Source organism: Octodon degus, unplaced genomic scaffold (assembly GCF_000260255.1).
Source record: "Octodon degus isolate 3935 unplaced genomic scaffold, OctDeg1.0 scaffold00012, whole genome shotgun sequence".
In the NCBI taxonomy this organism is placed as follows: Eukaryota; Metazoa; Chordata; class Mammalia; order Rodentia; family Octodontidae; genus Octodon; species Octodon degus.
The window spans coordinates 10,530,155-10,552,593 of record NW_004524588.1 but is presented as its reverse complement, the minus strand read 5'-3'; the positions used below and the strand labels follow the sequence as shown (position 1 = coordinate 10,552,593).

Below are 22,439 nucleotides of genomic sequence, written 5' to 3'. Positions count from 1 at the left end.
CAGCCTGGGCTAAAAATTGAATTCAGGGTCAGCCTGGACTGCACAGTGAATCTCAAAAAAAGAGAAAGGAAGAGGAAAGAAAAGGGAAGGGATTTCCTATTCAGGCATGGTGGTACATGTCTGTAATCCCAGCACACTGGGAGGCTGAAGCAGAATGATCAGAAGTTCAAGCCCACCCTGGGCAGCTCAAGAATGAGTCTCAAAATGAAACTACTTTTGAGACCAGGTGCAGTGGTGCTCTCCTATAATCTCAGTGCTGGGGAGGCTGAAAACAGGAGGATCATTGTGAGTCTGGGATATGTAGTGAGACCCCATACCAAATACATAATAAATAAATACATCTTTTTAAGACCAGGGACACAGCTCAGTGTGAAGCCCAGGGGGATACTGAGACAGAAGGACCACAAAAATGCTGGCGTGGACTGACTACACATCAAGACTGTCTCAAAAATATCAATGATGAGTTCAATCCCTGGCACCACCACCAAAAAAAAAAAAAAAAAGAAAAAGAAACAACTGAACTGAACCAAACCCAGGTCCAGAGAAGCTCTGTATGGTACAGGCATATAGAAACTGTCATCTTTGTGGGCCATCTACATGCGTGCATGTGTGCATGCGTGTGTGTGTGTGTGTGTGTATATGTACATATTTCCTTTTCTGCATATTTTAACCCTGCCCCAAGGAGGGGTAGCATGTATCCACCAGCACTTGGCACACTGTGGAGAACTACACATTCAAGCCCAGTCTGGGCAACACAGCAGTGAGGGGGTGGTGTGTAGGCACACTAAAAAGTTTTGCTAAAAAAACATACATGCAGATTATACTTCATTTATCTGTTGCAGTTCTTTGACAAAGACCACAGGAACTTAACAGCACCAGTTGGCAGGTAGAAAGAAGGCTCTAAACGTGAAGAAAGCCTCAGCCTCCAGCTGCTCAGGGCTGAGGCCCCCGCTGTGAACTGTTGTAATTTTCTTAACTTGTTAATGGTTGCTCTTTCAAAAACACTGAGTGAGTTCCAAAAGCAACTCTACAAGAATTACCTCATTCTTTGATGAAACCCAAGAGAAGTTTCTGGCCCAGCATTTACATTCCAACAGATATGGCTGTAACAACTATTAAACTTTAAACACAAACTTTTAATCTATGTATGCTTTCCATAATTAGAAACCAAAATAGTTGAATTTTGAATGAAGATAAATGGAAAGAACAGTTTTTACAAAGTCTTGCTCCTTATAAGATTCCCGTAACACCTCTTATTTTACAAAATGATGTAGGCAACCAAGCTGGGGAGCACAACCTGTAAACTAAAATCAAAATCTCTTAATGTTCTACAATTTCTTTACTTCATATGATGCTGTGATTTCAGCTAATAATGCTGAAACAGCAAACTGACAGTAGTGGCTTCAAGTCACAATCTGCCCACTGCCCGTTCTCAAAACCCTTGCTTAACAGCACATTTTTTTCTATTCTTCAAACTGAAGAAAAAAAAAAAAAGATTGAATCATATCCATTTACTTCTGAAAAGCAACCATCTTACAAAGAAATGTTAGAATAAGTAGTTCTTTTAGAAATCTTTACAAAGCCTAAGAGACAAGTTTTCCTAAACCCTTTCCAGACAAGCCCCTCGCTCACGTACCTTGAAAGGCTTGTCTCCACTGTGCGTCAGCATGTGCCTCTGCAACCAACTCTGGCTGGTGGAGGGAGTGTTATATACTTTACAGCCTTTCCATAAGCAAACAAACACCTGTGAAAAGAAGAGCCATCATTTCCATCATTCATCTTCAACTCCTTGTAAGTTAAAATAAATATGCTCTAAGTCTTCAACTAACATGTAATGTGCATATGCAGCAAAGTGTTTTAACATATTCAACTCTCTGAACTTTCCTGGATGAGGTACATTGTTTCTTATTTTGGGGGGACAGGGTCTTGTTGTGTAGTGCAGGCTGTCCTCAAACTCCAGCAATATTCTTCCCTCAGGCAAGTGCTAGCATCACAGTCACGCCTGGCAATGAGGAGTTTAACTCTACTCTCCAAGGCTACTGCCCAAGCTCCCTGAATAAGGCGCTGAAGCAGCAGTCACAGGCCATTCAGAATACATAAAATGTTGACACTGCATCTCTAGGAACTAGAACAACAGGCCAAAGTTTACGTTTTTCATTTATGACATGAGGAAATCGGCGGCAACTAATTGTAAATATCAATAAAATATGAAGGCATAAAGAAACAATAAAAATGTAAAATGGTCACCACCACCCCACCCACTGCAAATCGGGCTGCCCTGTGCAGACAAGAGCAGGTCATGGCCAGGTGGTGACACGGAGACTTGGTTTAATGATGCACAGCTCCAGTTTACTCTGTGGAGCTACCTTACCTGGCATGTGATTTTTTCTTTACTGTAGAGCAACAAATTCACATATATGTGTCTTAGATCCTGAGAAAGTCTACTGTGTACTATGTGAACCCCATCAGTATCTGTTTAGTAATCTTTTTCATACTCTCAGTCTTATGAAGGTGTAGACATGCAGGATAATACTTTTTTTACTCTTCGCTCTTACTGCTTCTTTTTTCTTAATTTTATTTTAGGGAGGGGTCTACAGGGTGTTCAGGGTCTCACTACTACATCAGATTCATAGTGATCTGCCTCTTTACAGCACCCCAAGAGCTGAACTTACAGGCGCATGCCACCACACCCAGTCTCAACTGCCCCAGGAGAAGCGGCAGCAAGGCAGGCGCTTTAATCCACTGAGCTATTTGGCCAGACCTCTTATTGCTTTTGAGACAGGGTCTCACTATGTTACACAGGCTGGCCTTAAACCTGCATCAACCTTGCCACCTGAGTGTTAGGATTATAGGCGTGCATCACCATGCCTGGCAAGTATAACTGTGGAAACAACTAACAATAACACTCTTTATTAGTGAGACCATCAACTTCCCAACTGATGAGATGGCCCTCAAACTTAACACTGAAAACTGCTTCCCAACCACTGCAACCATACCTCAAAAGAAATACTTCTAGGCCATTTTTTTTTTGCTATGGTAAGAACCACTATAGACAAGACTCATGTTATCTGTAGAATGAGTATTACAGAGTACTCTGTACTACATACAGAGCCCATCGAAGATACACTCAAATTGAAGAAACAGATTTTAAAGCCTGCAGAGTAGTTAAAGAGTCTTTGCCTATTACTTTTGATGTCCTGAGTTCAAACCCCAGCATGACAGAAAGAGGGGGGAAAAATGTATCTTAAAACATTCCAGTCTGAAATAAAAATTTTAAGACTATGGGGGAAAAAATCCTATGAATGAATGGCAGATGTCAATTTTTACCTAAAAACAAAAATATTTCATTAAGGTCTAGGCAAGGCTCCTACTGTCATTTGACAACTGTTCAGTTGTGTTACTACAATACTTAAAACTAAATCTAGGAAAAGAAAAAGGTATTATACAGTGTTGATTAATTCAATAGTCTGATAACCACATGTAGGTGACGAATACTATAAACCTAACAATTTCTTGATTCAAAAAATACTTGATTCAGTTACCTTTAAATTTTCAATTCAAGTAATAAACACAAAGTAGCCAAGTAGGAATTGGTTTAAAATTCTCACAAGTCATCCACATAAAAGAAAGGCCTTAAGCATTTGGAGACAGTACTGCACATCATTTTTGCAACAATGAAGAATTCTACTACTGAACCTCTTCAGTGATGGCTGTTCTCATTACTTTCAAACCAGAAAGAAAAACGGTGCTCTGTTTTATACTTATAAAAAAGTGTAAGTGGGAGGGCTGAACCCAAGGCCAGTCAGGAGTACAGTAGACACTGTCAGTGGAGAGGACAGGAGGGGGAAAGGAGACAGGGAGGAAAGAAGGGGAAGACAGGGAAGGCAACTGAAGAGAAGGGGGGCCAGCAAGATAGCGGGGGGCCAGCAAGATAGCTCGGCAGACTAAAGTGCCCATCACCACATACCATGCCCGCAGGTCGGGCTGAGCCGCCACAGTCCAGGAGTAGTGGTGTACTCCTGTAATCCCAGCTCTGGGGAAGCTGAAAGCAAGAGGACCACCATGAATCTGAGCTGTGTAGCAAGACCCTGTCACAACCAAATACATGTAAAAAGAGAGAGAGAAGAGAAGGAAGACACAGAGAAGGAGTAACTTACTGCTTCCTGAAGACATTGCCTCAGTTTAACATACCCTACACTGGGAAGGAACAACAATCTCCGCCTCATCATTCCCTCCTAGGAGCAAAGATGACTACAGCGGTTGGTAATAGCTGGCCCTCTAAGGTCATCAGACCCAGACTTCATCAGTGAGCAGATACAGTCCAGACTCTAGATGAAATAATGTCTAGAAACACTAGTAAAGCAGTATCTTCAATCAAGTGGAAACCTTTAACCATTTTTACAGAAAATAAAGTTAAGTATGAAAAGATCAAATTTTACTATGTTTAGTTACAATGTAGGTGAAATATATGGGGGAGAAGGGTGCTAAGTTTCCACAAGAATAGTCCAAAAAAAAGTATACAAAAAAGGAACACTCACTAAAACCCTTCCTAATCTGAAACAGAAATATCTTTTGATAAAAAGACCAAAATCCAACAAAAGGACTTGGATCAAACCCGAGATTCTAGAAAAGGAAGGGCAGGGTACTGCTATGGAATGGAGTCCAGGCTAAGCTGGAACCCATGATCCTCTGGCCTCAACCTCACAAATACTGGGATTACAGGGGGTACCATCATGCAAGGGTGTCACCTTGAACTTTTTAGATGCAGAAAAAAACTTTTATATTCTGTATTTAAAAAACATTCCATGGCTGGTCAAAGAGCTTAGCGGACTAAAGCGCCTGCTTAGGCAGGCTCAGCAACTAGGGTTCGATCCCAGGCATGCCATGCCGGCCCCACCCCTGGGACACGGTGAGACAGTGATTGAGACTGGGCATGATGGACTGGGGTTCATTCCTCGGTACCACATGCCACTCTGGCAGCTGCCCTTGGACACAGTGAGCCCAGTCCCAGTATGGTGGAGAACACCTATAATCCCATTGGTTGGGAGGCTGAAAACAGGAGGATCATTACAAGTCTGATCTGTGTAGTAAGACCCTGTAGACCCTGTACTAAATACCAAAACAACAAAAACTGTAAAAAAATTTCCATTGTAAAAATTAACCTGAATATATAACGTATCAGGAGCAGAGCAACACCGCACTGATTTTTCACAGTGTCTGTTAAACTTAAATTAACCTAAAAACCAAATACCACAGGGTTCAGGTTCAATCAAAACCTGTGGAAGGAATGGAGCTCAACAATATAATCTGGGCCAGAGGGATAACTTGGCAGTCACTTGCCTGGAAGTGGTTCAATACCTGGTACCACATGCCATGTGGGCCACCGAAACCAGGCATGATAGCTACATGCCTGTAATCCCTGCACTGGAGAGGCCAAGACAGTAGATTATGAGCTGCACAGTGAGACCCTGTCCAAATAAATAAGTAAATAAACAAACGAATGAATGAATGATTAAAAAACGCCAGTAATCCCAGCACACATGCCTGTGATCCTAGAGCTGGGGAGGCTTAGGCAGGAGGATCAATGCAAGTTTGAGACCAGCCTGAGACACAAGGAACCCAAGGCCAGTTTGAACTGCATACTAAGACCCTGTCTTAAAAAAGACACACAAAAATCTAAAAAAAAAAAAAAAGAAGAGGGTCCGGGGAGATGGCTTAGTAGAACAAGTGCTTCCCTGGCAATCGCAAGAGCCTGAGTTCAATTCCAGGTTCCGCAAAAAAAGAAAATATGTCATGCTTTACACATTTAAAATCAATTAAGGTCTGGTTATTTTAGTTAGACTATTAAGAAGCAAAGGTCCGGCCGGGGAGATGGCTCAGTGAAATAACCGCTTTGCTGGCAAGTACAAGGGCCTGAGTTCAATCCCCGGTTCCGCAAAAAAAAAAAAAAAAAAAAAAAGAAGCAAAGGTCCATGGCTGAGTCTCTTCATGATGCAAAGAGGTAGGTTACATAAGGGTAACAAAAAGAAAATTACTTCAATTGTATTAGTTCTCTCATTTCACAGATATTCAATCTTGGAAGAACAATTTCTATTTCCCTTTCATCAAAAAAATGCTGACTACCTACCTGTTTACTCCAAAAACACACCAGAAATGTAAGGTAATAAGCTCTCCCAGAAAAACTAATCAACAGTAAAAGTGGCTTTATATTAAGCACTGGAGGTTACATCTCAAAAAGACTACATCAGAGTTTTCTCCCATACTACCCACAAAAACAACAAAAATAAACCCCACACAACCACCAGAAGAGTATTTCTGAACTATCAAAATATCTTAGGCTGTACTCTAAGCTGAGCTGCAGATGCGGGGTCTGGTGTCCTGCTGAGCATACTAGGAAACAGCCAAGAAGCACTGGGCCAGCGGCACCAGCAAGCATCTCTAGCACATGCACACACGAGGAAGAAGGCTGCTTACAAATCTGGGATCCACCCCGCCTACTGCCCAGCATCTCTGAGAAACGTTAAGCGCACTGCCAATTCCTCTAAACCTGCGGAAGCATGTACCTAAATATGCCTGCTGCTCACAGAAACACAGGCCCCAGTCCATCAAGGTGGCCATCACATTTTTCTGTAAAAAACCAAAAATACATTCCAAAAAGATACAAAATAACCTTAGAAAAATCTAAGTACCTTTACTGAAATTCTTCCATTTCAAATGCACAACAGATAAACATTAATTTACATGCCAAAATAAATAAAGCTCTCATTATGCTGAGTAACTAGATTCGTTGGGCAATAAAATGACAAATGGAATTTATATAAAGAGAATACTATCAAAAATGAAGGACTTAAAAAAAAATGAAGGGCTTAGTAGTATCCTCAAAGCTCAGCTTTTCCTAAGGAAAAAGAAATCAGCTCATTCTTTTACAAGATGTAAACATACAAAAAATAACTCCAATATTTTAAAATTACCATCACAGTTTGGTCTTTCAGAATGCAAAACTGCTAAATATAATATTCAAAAATTAACATTTTCAGCAGTGTGTGGTGACACACACTTGTAATCCCAGAACTCAGCAACCTGAGGCATGAGGATCATGGGTTTCAGGCCAGCCTGGATTATGTAAGAAGTTCAAACCACACCTGAACTAAAGAGCAAGACCTGTCCCCCCAAAAAGAAGAAACACAATCCACATTTTCCATGTCCTCTGTTGAAGCAGTTGGCTAGTTGCAGCTCAGTTAGTGGAGCACTCTTAACATGCAGTGGGCCAGGGGCACAACCCCCCACACAGAGCAGAGCAGGAAGAGCAGCGTGGGCCAGGGCATCTTCCCAGCAAGCACAAGTCCTGGTTTGATCCCCAGCAGAGCAACAATAAGAACATTCAGTCAAAAACAAAAATATTTAGTAAGATCCGAGTATGGTGATTAGGAAGCTAAGCCAGGAGGAGTGCGAGGAGAACGGTTAGCGTACAGAGCGAGCTCAAAGTCAGCGGGGTTACATAATGAAGCCTGCCTCAAAAAAAAAAAAAAAAAAAAGTCCTAATCATAATAAAGTATTTCTCATTTCTTACAAAAGATACAACCCATTTCATACTGTACTAGGCTATATCAAGTAGATCATCAGAAGTCAGAATAAGCAGGCTAGGGATATAGGTCAGGGGTAAAAAGGGGTTCCTTTTCATGTACAAAATGGGGCTGCCTATGCCCAGTCCAGTTTCTTACACTACCAATGCTCTGACTTAACCTTCATAGTGTATGTAAACATACATACAAGCATTTTATAAAAAATACACATTCTGGTCTTCAAACAATACTATCATTATTCCACTCTGATAAAAATCTTCTCCCTCAGCCTCTTCTCTGTATGATGAGACCCCCTACACTTTCCAAATATTATGTCAAAGAATGCATACAAAAGTAAACTTAAAGTACACAAATCCCACAAGGAAACTGATTTCATTGGCAACTGTTCAGTTTGTTTTTATTGGCACTGTCTGCCTATTTTCAGGGAGGCACATTTTATCTGTTTTTAAAGTCAGTATATGCTGAGCAGTTTGGTGTGCCTCTTAAATCCTAGCACTTGGGAAGCTGAGGCAGGAGGATCACAAGTTCAAGGCAAGTCTGGGCTACATAAGTGGAAGGCCAGTCTGAGCGTGGAAGTCTAAAAACAAAAGACAGCATTTTCAATACATTGATGCTAACTTCTAATACAGCTTTCAAAAGAAAACACACTGCCAGTGTTAAACCAAATACACACACATTTTCCCTATACACTATCAAATAACTTTTCAATCCATCTTGAGAATAATCTGTTAGACCAAGTCATGTATCAAAGGTGGGTGAATACAGGAATCCTCACTAAACATTAACTATTTATGCCGGTACAGTGGCACAGAGCACTTGGGAGGCTGAGGCAGGAAGATCATTGTATGTCTGAGGCTAGCCTGGGCTACACAGAGGTAAAGGCCAGCTTGAACTACATGAGACCCCTATACTCTCCAAAAAGTTTAAGCATTAAATTATAAATATACTTATAAAAAATTATGAGCCTGCTTTGAAAAATTAAAACCCAAAGTGAGGTCAGCCTAGGCACACAGTGATTTCAAGATCACCTGACCTACATAACAAGACCCCATCTTGAAAAAAGTTCAGCCCACTAGGCAATCTATGTCATTTCCCAAAAAAAATCTGTAATTTTTAAGTTCAAAAGCACAAGAAAAGAATTGTTTTGGGGAAATTTTTAAGTCTTATTTCTTCTTCCCCTTGTTTCTTTGCTTTTGGAGACAGGGTTTTCCTATATGGCTCATGCAATCTTACAACTAGAAATCTTTCTACCTTACCACACCTCGCCTCACAATTATTGTGAGAAATAATTAAAATAGAAAAAAACAAGACATAATGACCGAAGTGGTGGCACAAGCCTGCAATCCCAGCACTGGCCAGGCTAAAGCAGAAAGGTCAAGTTCAAGGCCACAAAGTGAGTTCAAGACTGGCTATAACACCTTTCTCAAAAAATGAAAAGGAACTAGATATTAATGGACCTTATATCGAACTACAGAAGTTACTTTAAATTCCCACACACAAGGCTCAAATATCCATGGTTTCTCTTTAAGTAATTTAAAGACCAAAACAGCATCAGATAATAAAGATGGGTCTTTTGCAAATGTGAAGGTGGTCTGTAATCCTGATAGTGAGAGGCTGAGGCATGACGAGTTCTGCAAACTGGAGGCCCAGCTGGGCTACACTAAGGAGTTCAAAGCCAGCCTTAAACTACATAGTGAGTCTGTGCCTTAAAAAAGGGGGAGAGGAGGCAGGTAGAGAGGGATCAGACCAAGAGGTGGCAAGCATGAAAAGAGGGAAAGGTATAGAAGAAGTTAAAAAAAAAAAAAAGGAAAGATGAATCCATTCCTGCCAGCCTGAACCACTAGTGATACATGATTTTTCCATTGAATGATTTTTTAAATTATTAGTACAAAGATCAATTAATGTGATTAGATTCATTCCTTTGACAACAGTGTGCATAGCTGCCAGATAGATAGTTGTGCATGGAGCAGCCAGGATTCGATTCAAGCCAGTGGGAACATTAACATGCTCATCTCAGAGCCACCTGGCACTGACTGAGACAGGAATCACACAGCCCACCAAGAGTGTGCTAAGATGTGTTAAGTTGCTGTACCAACTCCCCATGATAAATGTCATCATTATGTACTGCAAACGGGTAGTTAAAAAAAAAGGTTTAGGGGCTGGGGAGATAGCTCAGTAGAATAAGCACTTGGCTGGTAAGCGCAAGGGCCTGAGTTCAATCCCCGGTTCTGCCACACACACAAAAAAAAGGTTTAAATGTTTGAAGAAAGTAAATGAAGTTCCCCTACATTTCATGATTTATGTATATATTAATGCTGTGATTCAGTATCTAATTCCTACCACAGCTCAGAGTCTAGATTTGGGGGCCAAGCAATACATAGGACAGCACCAAAAATATGATTTTATTATACTTAATTCCAAAGACTGGCTTCTGCATTGTTTTATTTGGTGTTAATAGGGATTGAACCCTGGGCTTCCAGCATACTAGGCACATGCTCTACCACTGAGCTGTTTTATTTTCAGGCAGGTTCTGGCTAGGTTAGCCAGGCTGGTAATGAACATGTGGCCCTCCTGCCTGTTCCCTCCACCCTACACATAGGACCACAGATACACCTACTGTGCCCAGCTGTGCTCACACACGCACTCACTGATGCATGCATGCATTATGGGGACTGAGCCCAGGGTCACACCTTTAGTCTCTACTTTCCAAGCCCAAGTGTTGGAGAATCAGTCACAAAGATGCCCAGTCTGGAAAGAAACCTGTCCTTACCCTATCTCTGCTTGTTTATGTTTTTTAATATTGGAAAACAGTCTTGGGCTGGTGAGATAGCTCTGTGGACTAAGCACCTGCTTAGGCAAGCACAGGGACCAGGTTTCAATCCCCAGTAGTGCATGCCACACCAGTTCTGCCCCAGGCGCACTGAGCCAACAACAGAGACCAGATGTGGTGGTGCATGCCTGTAATCCCAGTGCTGGGGAGGCTGAAAACAGGAGGATCACTACAGTCTAAGCTGCATAGTGAGATCCTATACCAAATACATTAAAAAAGAAAAAAGTCTCATAAAAAATTTTAAACTACATTCATGAGTTCATGTTTAAAAGGTCAATTTTTAATGTAGACACCAGTATCACCCAACTTTGATATATGACAAGGTCAGGAAAATTTAGGGGTTGGCCAAATAGCTTAGCAGATTAGAGCGCCTACTTAGGCAGACTCAGGGACCAGTGTTCTCCCACCCCGGGGCGTACTGAGAAGGTGACTGAGACTGGCTGTAGTGGTGCGTGCCTGTAATCACAGCACTTGGGAAGCTGTAAACAGGTGGATCACTGAGTCCGATCTATGTAGTGAGACCCTGTAGACCCTGTCCTAAATACATTAAAAAAGGAAAATCTAAACTGCACTTGACTTCTGCCTCCAAACACAACCTAAGTCCACATGGATACAGCAACATAAATAGCTGCCAGGCAGGGGACCCTAAGCTACTGAATGATAGCTTTGTTTTTCCCAGAGTGAGAATTACAATGGAGAGATACGGGAATATAGTATTTAGATCTCACTAACATGCTACTCCAGTAAAGGGATCACCTTTTGATAATTAGAGACATAAAATCTTGTAGGGTTACCTGTTTTTTCATGTTTTCTGCAGTGTGATAACAGTTTTAGTACTTAAGATAGGGAGAAGAAAAGTATGTTAAAAATAGACTTTCAAGTTCAGATGCTTTCTACTTAAAGTTAGTAGAATAATCCGGTTCATAGACAAAGTACAGTAGTGGTCAGCAGGGCAGGTGACAATGAATTTGTTTCATGGATACAGACTTCAGTTTAAAATAGTAATTAACAAGTCCTGGGGATTGGCAACAGAGATGGCTGTACATGTGTATGTTCTCAGAATTAGGCAGGTATGGTGCATACACCTGCAATCCCAGCACTCTGAGACACTGAGGCAGGAAGATCAAAAATTTTAGCCCAGCCTTGCCAATTCAGAAAGATCTTGTCTCAAAACTAAAAAAATTAGGGGCCGGGGAGATGGCTCAGTGGAATAAGCGCTTCCCTGGCAAGCACAAGGGCCTGAGTTCAATCCCCGGTTCTGCCAAAAAAAAAAAAAAAAAACTAAAAAATTTTTGGGCCAAAGATGTAGCCTAGTATGTACAAGGTCCTATGTTTAATCCCTAGCGCCATGCAAAAAAACAAAACAAACACTAAGAATTTTAAGAAGCTGGGCATAGTGATACAAACCTATAATCCCCGCATTAGGTAGGTTGACAGGAGAATAAGGGGATCATGAGGTTGAGACCAGCTGAGGCGGTATGAGTCCAAAGCCCAAATGAATGACACATAGTAAGAACCATCTTTAAAAAAAACAAAAGCAAAAAGTAAATATAGCCTATCTACCAATGACTGGTATATAGAAAAAAGTTGGTGGGCATTTTGTACATTTCTCTGATTACTTATGTTAATACAGTAGTTTAGCAATTACCATCCTTTTTTAAAAAAATGTTTATTTATTTGGCACTTGGTCTCACTATGCAGCTTGTACTCAGTGATCCTCCTGTTGCACAAGCAGGCTGGGGTTCTGGGGCTAGCACAGCAGGCAGCACAAGAAATTGAACCCAGATCCTTGCATTTGTTAGGCAGGTACTCAGATCACCAAGCTATCTCCCTAGGCCCACAATTACCATCCTTTAAAGACTAGGACTCCTTTCTCTGACCAAAAGCATTACTCTTTAAAATTTGAGAGAAGGTCTTGTTATACAGTCCAGCCCGGGGCCTTGAACTCACTAGGTAACCTAGGCTAGTCTCAAACTCATGGTGGTGTTCCTGCCTCAATCTCCCAGAATGCCAGAATTACAAATGTGACCATCACACCCAGCTAGCTAGAGAATCTTATCATTTGTAATGAGGCAGTATTTTTTAATGAGGCCTCAAAAACTGACAATAGACAACTGTACTGTGCATTTCTGTTGGTCTATGGAAAGGAGCAGTTAATTTGTCTCATTTCCTTTTATCAACTGTTTGTACTTTTTCTCTTAATTTCATATACAGGGCTGGCCAAATAGCTCAGCAGATTAAAGCACCTGCAAGCAGGTGCAGGGGCCAGGGGTTCAATCCCCAGGCCTGCTGTGCCAGCCCCACCCCCAGGGCACACTGAGCAGGCAATTGAGACTGGGCGTGGTGGCGCACCCTTGTAATCCTAGCTCTTGGGAGGCTGTAAACAGACGGATCACTATGAATCCGATCTAGTAGTGAGACCCTAAACACCCTATAGACCATTCCCTAAAAATAACCCCCCAAAAAATTCATAAAGATTTCTTTATTTTTTCCTTTCTTCCAATTTCACATGTATATATCTGGTAATATGAATAACTAGTTGGAAGACAACACTATGTATTACAGCAAATACTGTGAAATTCATATTACTTTGTTAAGTGAAATTCTGTATCACTTGTAATTTTTTTCAGTTTTAATTCTAATTTGTACTCTTTAAATTTTTTTTAAAAAATGACAATGGCTTACTTCAACAAGATCATACTTATGAACCAGGCATAGTAGCCCACCCTTATAATCCCAGCTACTATACAGGCTGAAGAGAGAGGATTACAAGTTAGAGGCCAGACTGAGTTACTTCATGGGACCTTGGTATTTATAGCTCAGCATTCCCTGGATTTGATCCCCAATACAGCCCCCAAAGTGTAATTGTAGGAGATGGCTCAATACAGTAAGTGCTTGCCTGGCAAGTGCAAGGGCCTGAGTTCAATCCCCAGTCCCGCCAAAAAAAAAAAAAAAAAAACAACACCAGGAGTTCATGATTGGACCCGTAACATCACTAAGATCCATTAACTGCAGTGATTATGTGGAAATTTAACTGAGAAAACTCCATCCGAAATTGCATTTTTTCCTACAAATCTGCAAATACTAAAAACATTCTCCTAAGGATGTCTGTCTGCCAACTTCACTTTTAAGAGCTAAGACTTAAGAAATTTCAAATTCTCCCACACATACTAACAGACACCCAGTGTACTCATGATCCTATATTTAGTAATTAAGCCAAGTGACAAGAAAGTTGGTAAGACAAGTGAAAACAAGCATATGTCATGACTCAAAAGAGGTACATACCAAATGACAGCAAGCACTGACTCACAAAAGTCAAAATCTCCACCAGCCAGAAAACTGAACTGCGTGGGCCGGGGAGATGGCTCAGTAGAATAAGTGCTTCCCTGGAAAGCGCAAGGACCTGAGTTCAATCCCCAATTCCACCAAAAAAAAAAAAAAAAAAAAAAAAAAAAGAACTGCTAAAACAATTCCTATGAAATAGCTTGGGCGGGGCCTGGAGTTTATGGTAGAAAATGTACTAAAATGAGCAAAGTTCATTAATCCATCATATGGAAGCACAACATTTGACCCTGTGGCCAGGCATGATGGTACACACCTGTCATCTCAAGGCTCAGCAGGATGAGGCAGGAGGATCACCTCAAGTTTAAAGTGAGTCTGTGCTATAGCAAGTTCAAAGCCAGCCTGACCTTGTCTCAAAAAAAAAAAAGAATTCATTATAAAAACAAATGTTTACTTCTCAAATTTGAGTAACACAGAAAGATTATTTACTAAAAAAATTTTTAAAGTTGATAACCACCAATTAATTTTTTTTTTTTTCCTTTGGCGGAACTGGGGACTGAACTCAGGCCCTTGCACTTGCCAGGCAAGTGCTTATTCTACTGAGCTATCTCCCCAGCCCCTTAAAATGTTAAGGAAGTTTACTTACATAGTTGTATTTTTTGCTTTATTTTGTAGTGCTAAGACTCAAACCCAGAGCCTCATGTTGTTTGTTGTTTTTTTTTTTTTTTTTTAAAGAATCAGGTCTGAGGCGATAGCTCAGTAGCCTAAGTGCATGCCTGGCAAGAATAAGGTCCCGAGTTGGATCCCTAGTTAAAAATTAAAAAAGATCAATACTATAATCTAAAATATCAATGCAATCTTAGAAGCAGTTCAGTTACCCAGTCAGTTAATCTGTGATGATTTTAACCATTTTATTGTCAGTGTACCCCTAAAGGATGGCTGGATGATGACACACAGCCTGATAAATTATCTGTACATATAGTAACAATGTCTGGAAAGTGCACTAACTGCGATATTCAAGACAAACCCAGATAAAGTTGAAAATAATTATAAATTAATATCTTGGTCCATTACACTTTAACTCACCTAATTTGCTGAGCTCTTTATTCACTCCCCATTACATGAAATTACATGAACTAACAAAATTAAAGAGCATAGGTCAATACTGACTAGTCAGAACTTTTTATCTAAATGAGCTCTGACAAGACCTGGTAGAGATAAGCAATTCTCTCAAACACAAATAGTGAATTCAGGCTGCCAGTTAATAATAATGTATACACTAAAACTGGCCCCACTCGTCTCTAGCTGGTTTCGTGATCTGGAATAGCCCAAGACTGTGACAAGGTACATCCAGGACAAGCCTAAACGCTTTATGCTTTCAATCTGAAACATTACAACCTTGGAATATACTATATACTCTACTTATTTTTTAAAAAAGCCTTTAGGCTTTTTTAAAATAACATCTAAAAGTAACCAAAAAACCCAACATAACATCCTATTTTTGCTTAACTCTATTAACATAGGTACAGAATTAAAAGGAAAAAATAATCATCAGAAAAGCCTACATAAGCCTATGTAAAAATAATTCCAAATTACTTTCAGAGGAGGAAAAGGCCTAACTAGCAATTACAAATTAATGAAAACAGGGAATGAAAAAAAGAAATGACAAAACCAACCCCTCCTCGCTGACCATCTACATGTATGGAACGGATGTGATCTGCCAGATCTGGGCTAGAGTTGAAGCAAGCCTGGCACTGGTCCCAACAACAATTATAGGCAATATTTTTGCTTGAAGAAGTAGTGCTTCCTTGTCCATTCATCATGGCTGGAGTTGAACGCCCACTGGAAATTGTGCTGTCTACATCCATTATAGTACTGCTTATGCTACAAAAGAAGAAAAAAGGCTGTGTTATTCCTAGAAATTCACTAACATGAATATGATCTAAGAAATACTTAAAAGATTACCATGACATCCTGCTCTATACAAATAAAGCATACCAACAATATATTATATTAGAAAACATCAATACTACAAAACTTTGAAATTGTTTAGTTGGCAATAAACTGCAAACCAAAGCAGAAACAAATAGTACCTGGAAACCAGATAGGGATAATTTACACAATTTCTGGCACTGAGAACTGCCCACCACCCAATAGTATGACCTACAGAAAATAAACCCAAGCATGTCCCCACAGTTTATCATATCCAATCTCATAGTCCTAAGCAGCACAGGAAAGTAATACCTTCCAGTCATAAACAATTCAGAATCAAAGCATTATCTTCACAGTTCTGCAAATCACTTGTTGACCTCAAATCTTTTCTTCTATTAATCTCTGAGGATAGAATTACTACTTTATCCTATTTCTTTCCATCTCAAAGAAAGTAAAAACTTTTTGCACCATTTTCTCTTCTAAAATGGTGTGTGTGTGCATGTGCGCACTTCAGTACTATAGGGTTTACCTAGTATGTACAAGGCCCTAGGAGCTCAATACTACAGTACAGTAAATCTTTACTTTTAGCTAAATCTACGTAAGCACTTTCTGGCCTTTACTGTTTCCCCACTGCACTCAGATTATAACTCTGGGAGCACTATACAACCACAACTTTCTTTTTTGAGGGGCTGGGGGAGGAACAGTATGTTGCTAAATCATCCAGGCTGGGCTTAAACATATTATCTTCCTATCTCAGCCTCTCAAGTAGCTAGGATTATGGTGTGCAGCACTATACCCAAGTTTTATGGGGGAAGTAGGGAGAGGTAACTTGGAATTGAACCCAAGGATGCTCAACCACTGAGATATTTGCCCTAGTCTTTCTCAATTTAGGTCTCACTAAATTGCCAGGTTGGACTCCAACTTACAATCCTCCTGCCTCAGCCTCCCTAAATGCTAGGATTATATATGTGCATCAGCAAACATGGGGGAGGGAGCCCTCAGCATATGGCCTAAGTTAGTCTCAATGAATTTTTTTTTTTTTTTTTTTCTTTCAGAACCGGGGATTGAACTCAGATCCTTGCGTTTGCCAGTCAAGTGCTTATCCTACTGAGCCATCTCCCCGGCCCCTCAATGAATTTTTTTTTAACTGATCTCTCTCCAACAAAAGACTGTGAGTAAAGATTTTTAAATGGCATTTTTATAGTATTTTGTACCAGTAATTATTTTACTTATTAAGAAACTACATACTGAGCCAGCCAGATAGCTCAGTTTAGGCAGACACAGAGGCCAGGGACCCCCAGGATGCCATGCAGGCCACGCCCCTACCCCCAGAGTGAGCTGAGACTGCAATTGAGACTAAGCTGGGCATGGTGGTGAGTGCCTGTAATCCTAGTGTTTGGGAGGCTGAGAACAGAGGGATCATGAGACCCTGTACACACACATAAATGAAACAACATACGAATTGTGCTCAAAATACTCAAAATTTCACATCTCAGGTACTATAACTTTTTGTCTTTTTTAATGCATATTTTTTCTTTATCTTCCTAATAGATAAACCACGTGAAAACTGCTCAGTAACATAAGGATCAAACAATATTTTTATACTAAGGCCACGGAAGTTATGCATTTGCTTGCAACTAAACAATACAATAGTTAAGCCACGTACAGTTATGTGCAATTGTAATCATAGCTATTCCACAGGTTGAGGCAGGAGAACGTTAAGTAAGTCTGAGGCCAGTTGGGGTAACTTGTACCTGTCTCAAACATAAAGGCAATCTGAGGGAAAGGGAGGATAAAAAAGGAGGGCATTATCACTAGTTAATTTGGGGCTGGCCCCAAACACCTAGGCTCAAGTGACCTCAGCCTCCCGAGTGCTAGTACAAGGCACAGCACCCAGCTTTATGTTAATTTTTAAAGGGTGTATCCGTCCCAACTTTTAATATAGAAAATTCGGGAGGCTGTGTATTTAAAATCGTAATGTTCTGCCCAATTTGCTATATGCAATCTGAACTGGAAAGCTGCGAACACACTAATAGTCTGGCCACAATTATTTTCAGCACATGCTCTGCAGAAGTAAAATGTTCACCTATATACCAATGCAAGCTTAGTCATTCATACCTAACAAAACTAACAGCATAAATTCTGTTAGCTTATTAAGTTTTATGATGATTTGAATCCAATGCCAAGTGGGCCTACTTTTTAAATTTAACAAAAACTGTTTTAGTAAAATGCTTTGGATAAGAAAAATGGATTTCCATTCAAAGCACAGTACAGGACAGTTCTTAAATTCATCTAGCTAGTCAGTACAGACTCTAAATTTCAACTACTAAAGCTTAAGTCTGAAACTGTAATCTCTACAAAAGCCTGAAATATGAATCTGTCCTGCAATATATTAATATTCATATACTGTTGCTGCAGATATAAACTGCAGGTATGGTGATTTCTCTATGATGAAATACAAATTTTTATTTCATCTCTAAAAACCTCAGGATTCATGAGGCTCTAAATTGTGATGAAACTACTGCCTCTTTCCCTTACCACCTGCTTTATATAAAACATTCAACTCTAAAAGCACATACCATAGTTATATAAGCCATTGTAATGTCATTCCAAAGGTAAATATTAGTAGTTTCGAACAAATAACCAATCATGCCCAAATTATAAGTAACCTCACAAAAAGTAATAAACCTTAGTCAACAAACTTGTGGAACAATCTCCTAAATCCAATGTGTAGTTTGATAACGCCAGCTCCCACAAGGCAGGAATGTTATCTGCACACCCAAGAGAGAGACAGATACAAAGTTACCCTCTGAAGTCACAGTGGACATCTGCCAGTTGAAAGGGAAGCCAAGAACAGGAAACACATCTCACCATGTCTACCTAGTAACCACATATCCACAGTGCTTTTATTAAGTCCAAAATTAGTTGAAAACAAAACCAGTCTCTTTTTTTAATAGGACAAACTAAAGAAAGATCACAAGACAACACCAGGGGAGACAACCATCAATATGGAATCTCTCTATGTGATGTTTAATCTCTCTACATGATGTAAGAAAGGAATCTTACAAAAACAACCCAAATAGCTGTGAGTACTAGGCACTGTCTAGGCAGCCCATGTGCAGCAACTTCACTCAAAAGCACTCAGAGAGGGAACAAAATCTAAATTTGCTGTAACACTGGGATTCAGCTGCAGAGTAGAAGCAGACCAAAGGAGTATGTCCTGCACTGCAGAATACCCATGACACCCCAGTGAGTGTGAGTCCCTGGCACCCTCCTCCAGTCTCGTGGGACTAACTGAAGTCCTGCCTCAGAGTCTCTACAATTTTCACCAAGTATCCAATCCTGAACCTACGGGGTCCCTTTGGGCCCCTGATGTAACTGTGATTCTTTTCACTACCCCAACTAATGAAGGCAATCACCCTGATGCAACATCGGGAAACAGGAGACAAAGGACAGGTTACTTCATTGTTCTCTCTTTTCTGAGATAAGGTCTCACTATGTAGCCCAGGCTTTCCTTGAACTCTCCACATAGCCAGTCAGGCCTCACACCTGCAGTCCTCTCCCTCAGCCTCCCATGTACAGGGCCTAGTACTGTGCCACCACCCCTGCAACAGCCCAGGTCACCTCTGATCATGACAAGACCTCAAGCTACATATAGATTTGAAAAAATACCACTGTTTAACCACCATGATGACTACAGAAACAATCCCCTTGACCTTACAAAAGGACCACAAATTTGTTAAAATTTTTCACTCAGTTAATTCTTTTCAATGAACACTTAGCTGATTCTGTGAAATATGACCAACTAAGCAGCCTGGTATTTGGAAGACATTCTACACTGGACAAAGCACTTATATAACACAGAAAATTTTAAAAATCTAAGGCAGTTTTTCTTTTATTTTAATGCGCATATCAACCTAGGATCTTACTAACTACAAACTCTGAATCAGCAGGGTTGGGTGGCTTTGGGCCAAAGCATTTTTAACAATTACCCAGTTGCTAACGATGCCTCATGACATTTTGAGTTGCAATGATGTAAGATAAAAAGTCCAAGTTAGTCTGCCCTGGGTAGCTAGTAAAATGTACAAAATCACACAATTACAAAGTATGAGCTTTACTGTCTTTCAGCAGCCCTTTTCAAGGCTTTACTGCATGGTACTGGGGGTGGGTAGGGCATGCCCACAGCACAGGTAAAGCTGACCACTGGGGGGAGGGGTGGGGTGCAGCACTGACTCTGCCACCTGTCCAGCAAAAGCCCAGCAGCCCAGGCATGGCAACACCACCTATAACGCTGAAGGCTGGGGTAGAGGGACAAAGAACTCAGGGTAAAACGGGAGGGGTTGTCTTTCATTAGATTTTGTAACTTGACAAGTAAAACCTACTGAGTAACAGTTATGATTTTCAACCTGCCTATACCAGTGTGCACCTGCAAAAATAGGACTTCATTTAAGCACACAATACCTGTTCACTCAATTCAACAGGGAAGCCAAAAGGTTCAACATTCACAATCTAAGGTCCTTCTAGGCAAATACCTGCCTGGAAGCCCTCACCGCGTGCTGGAGTTGTCAGCACTGAGAAAGCACATCAGCTGCCGGATGTGAAATATGACCATCTAAGCAGCCTGGTATTTGGAAGACATTCTACATTGCCGGATGACAGGCACAGGGCAGAGGCAGCACACAGATGCTCAGGGGCTGTTGCTGCTGCTGCTACTGAAGGGAAAGATCACTAACTGATTTTATTTTTTTATTTTTTTGCGGAACTGAGGATTGAACTCAGATCCTTGCGTTTGCCAGTCAAGCGCTTATCCTACTGAGCCATCTTCCCGGCCGCAACTGATTTTAGATTGCCAGTATAAACTTTTAAAAAACTACAAGGGGGGGGGGGGGGCTGGTGAGATGGCTCAGTGGTCTAAAGCACCTACTTAGACCAAGCTTAGCAAAGAACATAGACCGCGGTTCAATCCCCCAGCACCACATGCCAGCCAGCCCTGCCCCCAGGTGGGCTGAGCTGGCCACACACACACACACACACACACACACACACAAATAAATAAAATTAAAAAAAAAAACTACAAGGGGGTGCGGGATGATGGGGACTATTTGTGGAACTGGGAATGTAGTTCAGATGTATAGCACAGGTTTTCAGCCTACAAAACCCTGGATTTAACACTCAATACCACCCCCTCTCCCAAAGTAATGAGCTGAGTGTGACAGTACACAACTATAATCCTAGCACTGGAGAGGCTGACACAAAAGGATGTCATCCTGTTTGAGGCCATCCTGGGATACAGAGTTCAAGGGCAGTCTGCACTGAATAGTGAGTTCCTGTCTCAAAAAAACAAAGAAAGCAAGGCCCGAAGATGTAGCTCAATGTGAAGACTCTATGTTCCTCAATCCCTGAACCAAAAAGGGAGGGAAGCATGCTATTAAAATCCTCCTGCCTTGAACTGGGAGTGCTTTTACACACCTATCTTAGAAATCAAGAGGCTGAGGCAGGGAAAACTGAGCAGGAAGACTGAGAGTTCAAGTCCCCTCTGAAGCTAAATAGCAAGCCTACAAAGACCCTGCCTCAACCAATAAAACCCTCAGGCCCATTGAGGGCCAGCCAGATAGCTCAGTGGAATGAAGTGCCTCCCCAGGCAGGCACAGGGAACAGATTCGATCCCTGTGCTGTGCCATGCCTGCCCCCGGGAGGCTGAAAACAGGTGTTCCTAAGGAGAGTCACATGGAGAGAGAACATTCTCTCAGGCTTTCACAGAGAGCACACTGGCCAAGCAATGGCCGTGACTCATCCACATGGCTGACACTGACAAAGGATCTACAATCTGAGGTACAGGATCTCAGGATAAATCCTGAGGGGATATCACTGACCTTATCAGTCCCAAAAGCTACAACTCTTGTTGCATAAGTCCTGCTTTACCTTGGTCTTAGCCATCCAGCAGAAAAGTATAAAAACAAAATATAAGAAGTAAAGCCATGCTGTTATGTTGAGCTGTAGGGGACTCAGGTCAACAACTTCTGACATTGCCAGTGAAGCGGAAGACCCAATACTATTATGGACTACTGAACTCTTTTTTTTTTTTTTTAATATTTATTTATTTATTTGTTTGTTTATTTTGTGTGTGTGTGGCCAGCTCAGCCCACCAGGGGGCAGGGCTGGCTGGTATGTGGTGCTGGGGGATTGAACCGCGGTCCCTGTGCTTTGCTTAGCTTAGCTTGTTCTAAGTAGGTGCTTTAGACCACTGAGCCATCTCACCAGCCCCTACTGAACTCTTTTAGAATATTCTGCTGAGTTAACACACCTATAATATTCAAATAACGGAACTAAACAAAAAAAGGGGACACAGATGAACGTCCATTTTGTATCTGTGTATTCAAAGTGGTTAGGATATAGTTATATTCTCTTAATGAATAGAGTGATTTGTTCTAATGGTGTTTATAAATAGGATATCATGTCCGCATCTTGTACAGCATTAAGAACTAGGAAGAATGTATGCAATGTGTTAATTATTGAAACTGTCTTACCAATTTGGTTTGAAACTGTCTCATTGCTATTTGTTCCTCAATAAAATTATGGGAAAAAAAAAGTCCGATCTGTGCAGTGAGACCCTACTGATGCTGTACTAGCACATTAAAAAAAAAAAAAAAAAAAGGAAAGCAATGCCTTCTGTGTGTGTGTGTGTGTGTGTGGCCAGCTCAGCCCACCAGGGGGCGGGGCTGGCTGGCATGTGGTGCTGGGGGATCGAACCGCGGTCTCTGTGCTTTGCCAAGCTTGTTCCAAGTAGGTGCTTTAGACCACTGAGCCATCTC

General features: G+C 41.0%; 1 protein-coding gene across 2 annotated transcripts in view; it reads right to left on the bottom strand.

Moving 5' to 3' along the window:
- The window catches only part of Aebp2 (AE binding protein 2), a 74,449-nt gene that overhangs the window by 36,289 nt on the left and 15,721 nt on the right, over window positions 1-22,439 (bottom strand). For both annotated transcript variants that reach the window (XM_012513592.2, XM_004626109.2), the window contains exons 2-3: window positions 15,372-15,579; window positions 1,637-1,744 (exon numbers count right to left, since the gene is read on the bottom strand). In XM_012513592.2, coding sequence (XP_012369046.1) covers window positions 1,637-1,744; window positions 15,372-15,579 — 316 coding nt within the window. The remainder of the gene's footprint in view (window positions 1-1,636; window positions 1,745-15,371; window positions 15,580-22,439) is intronic.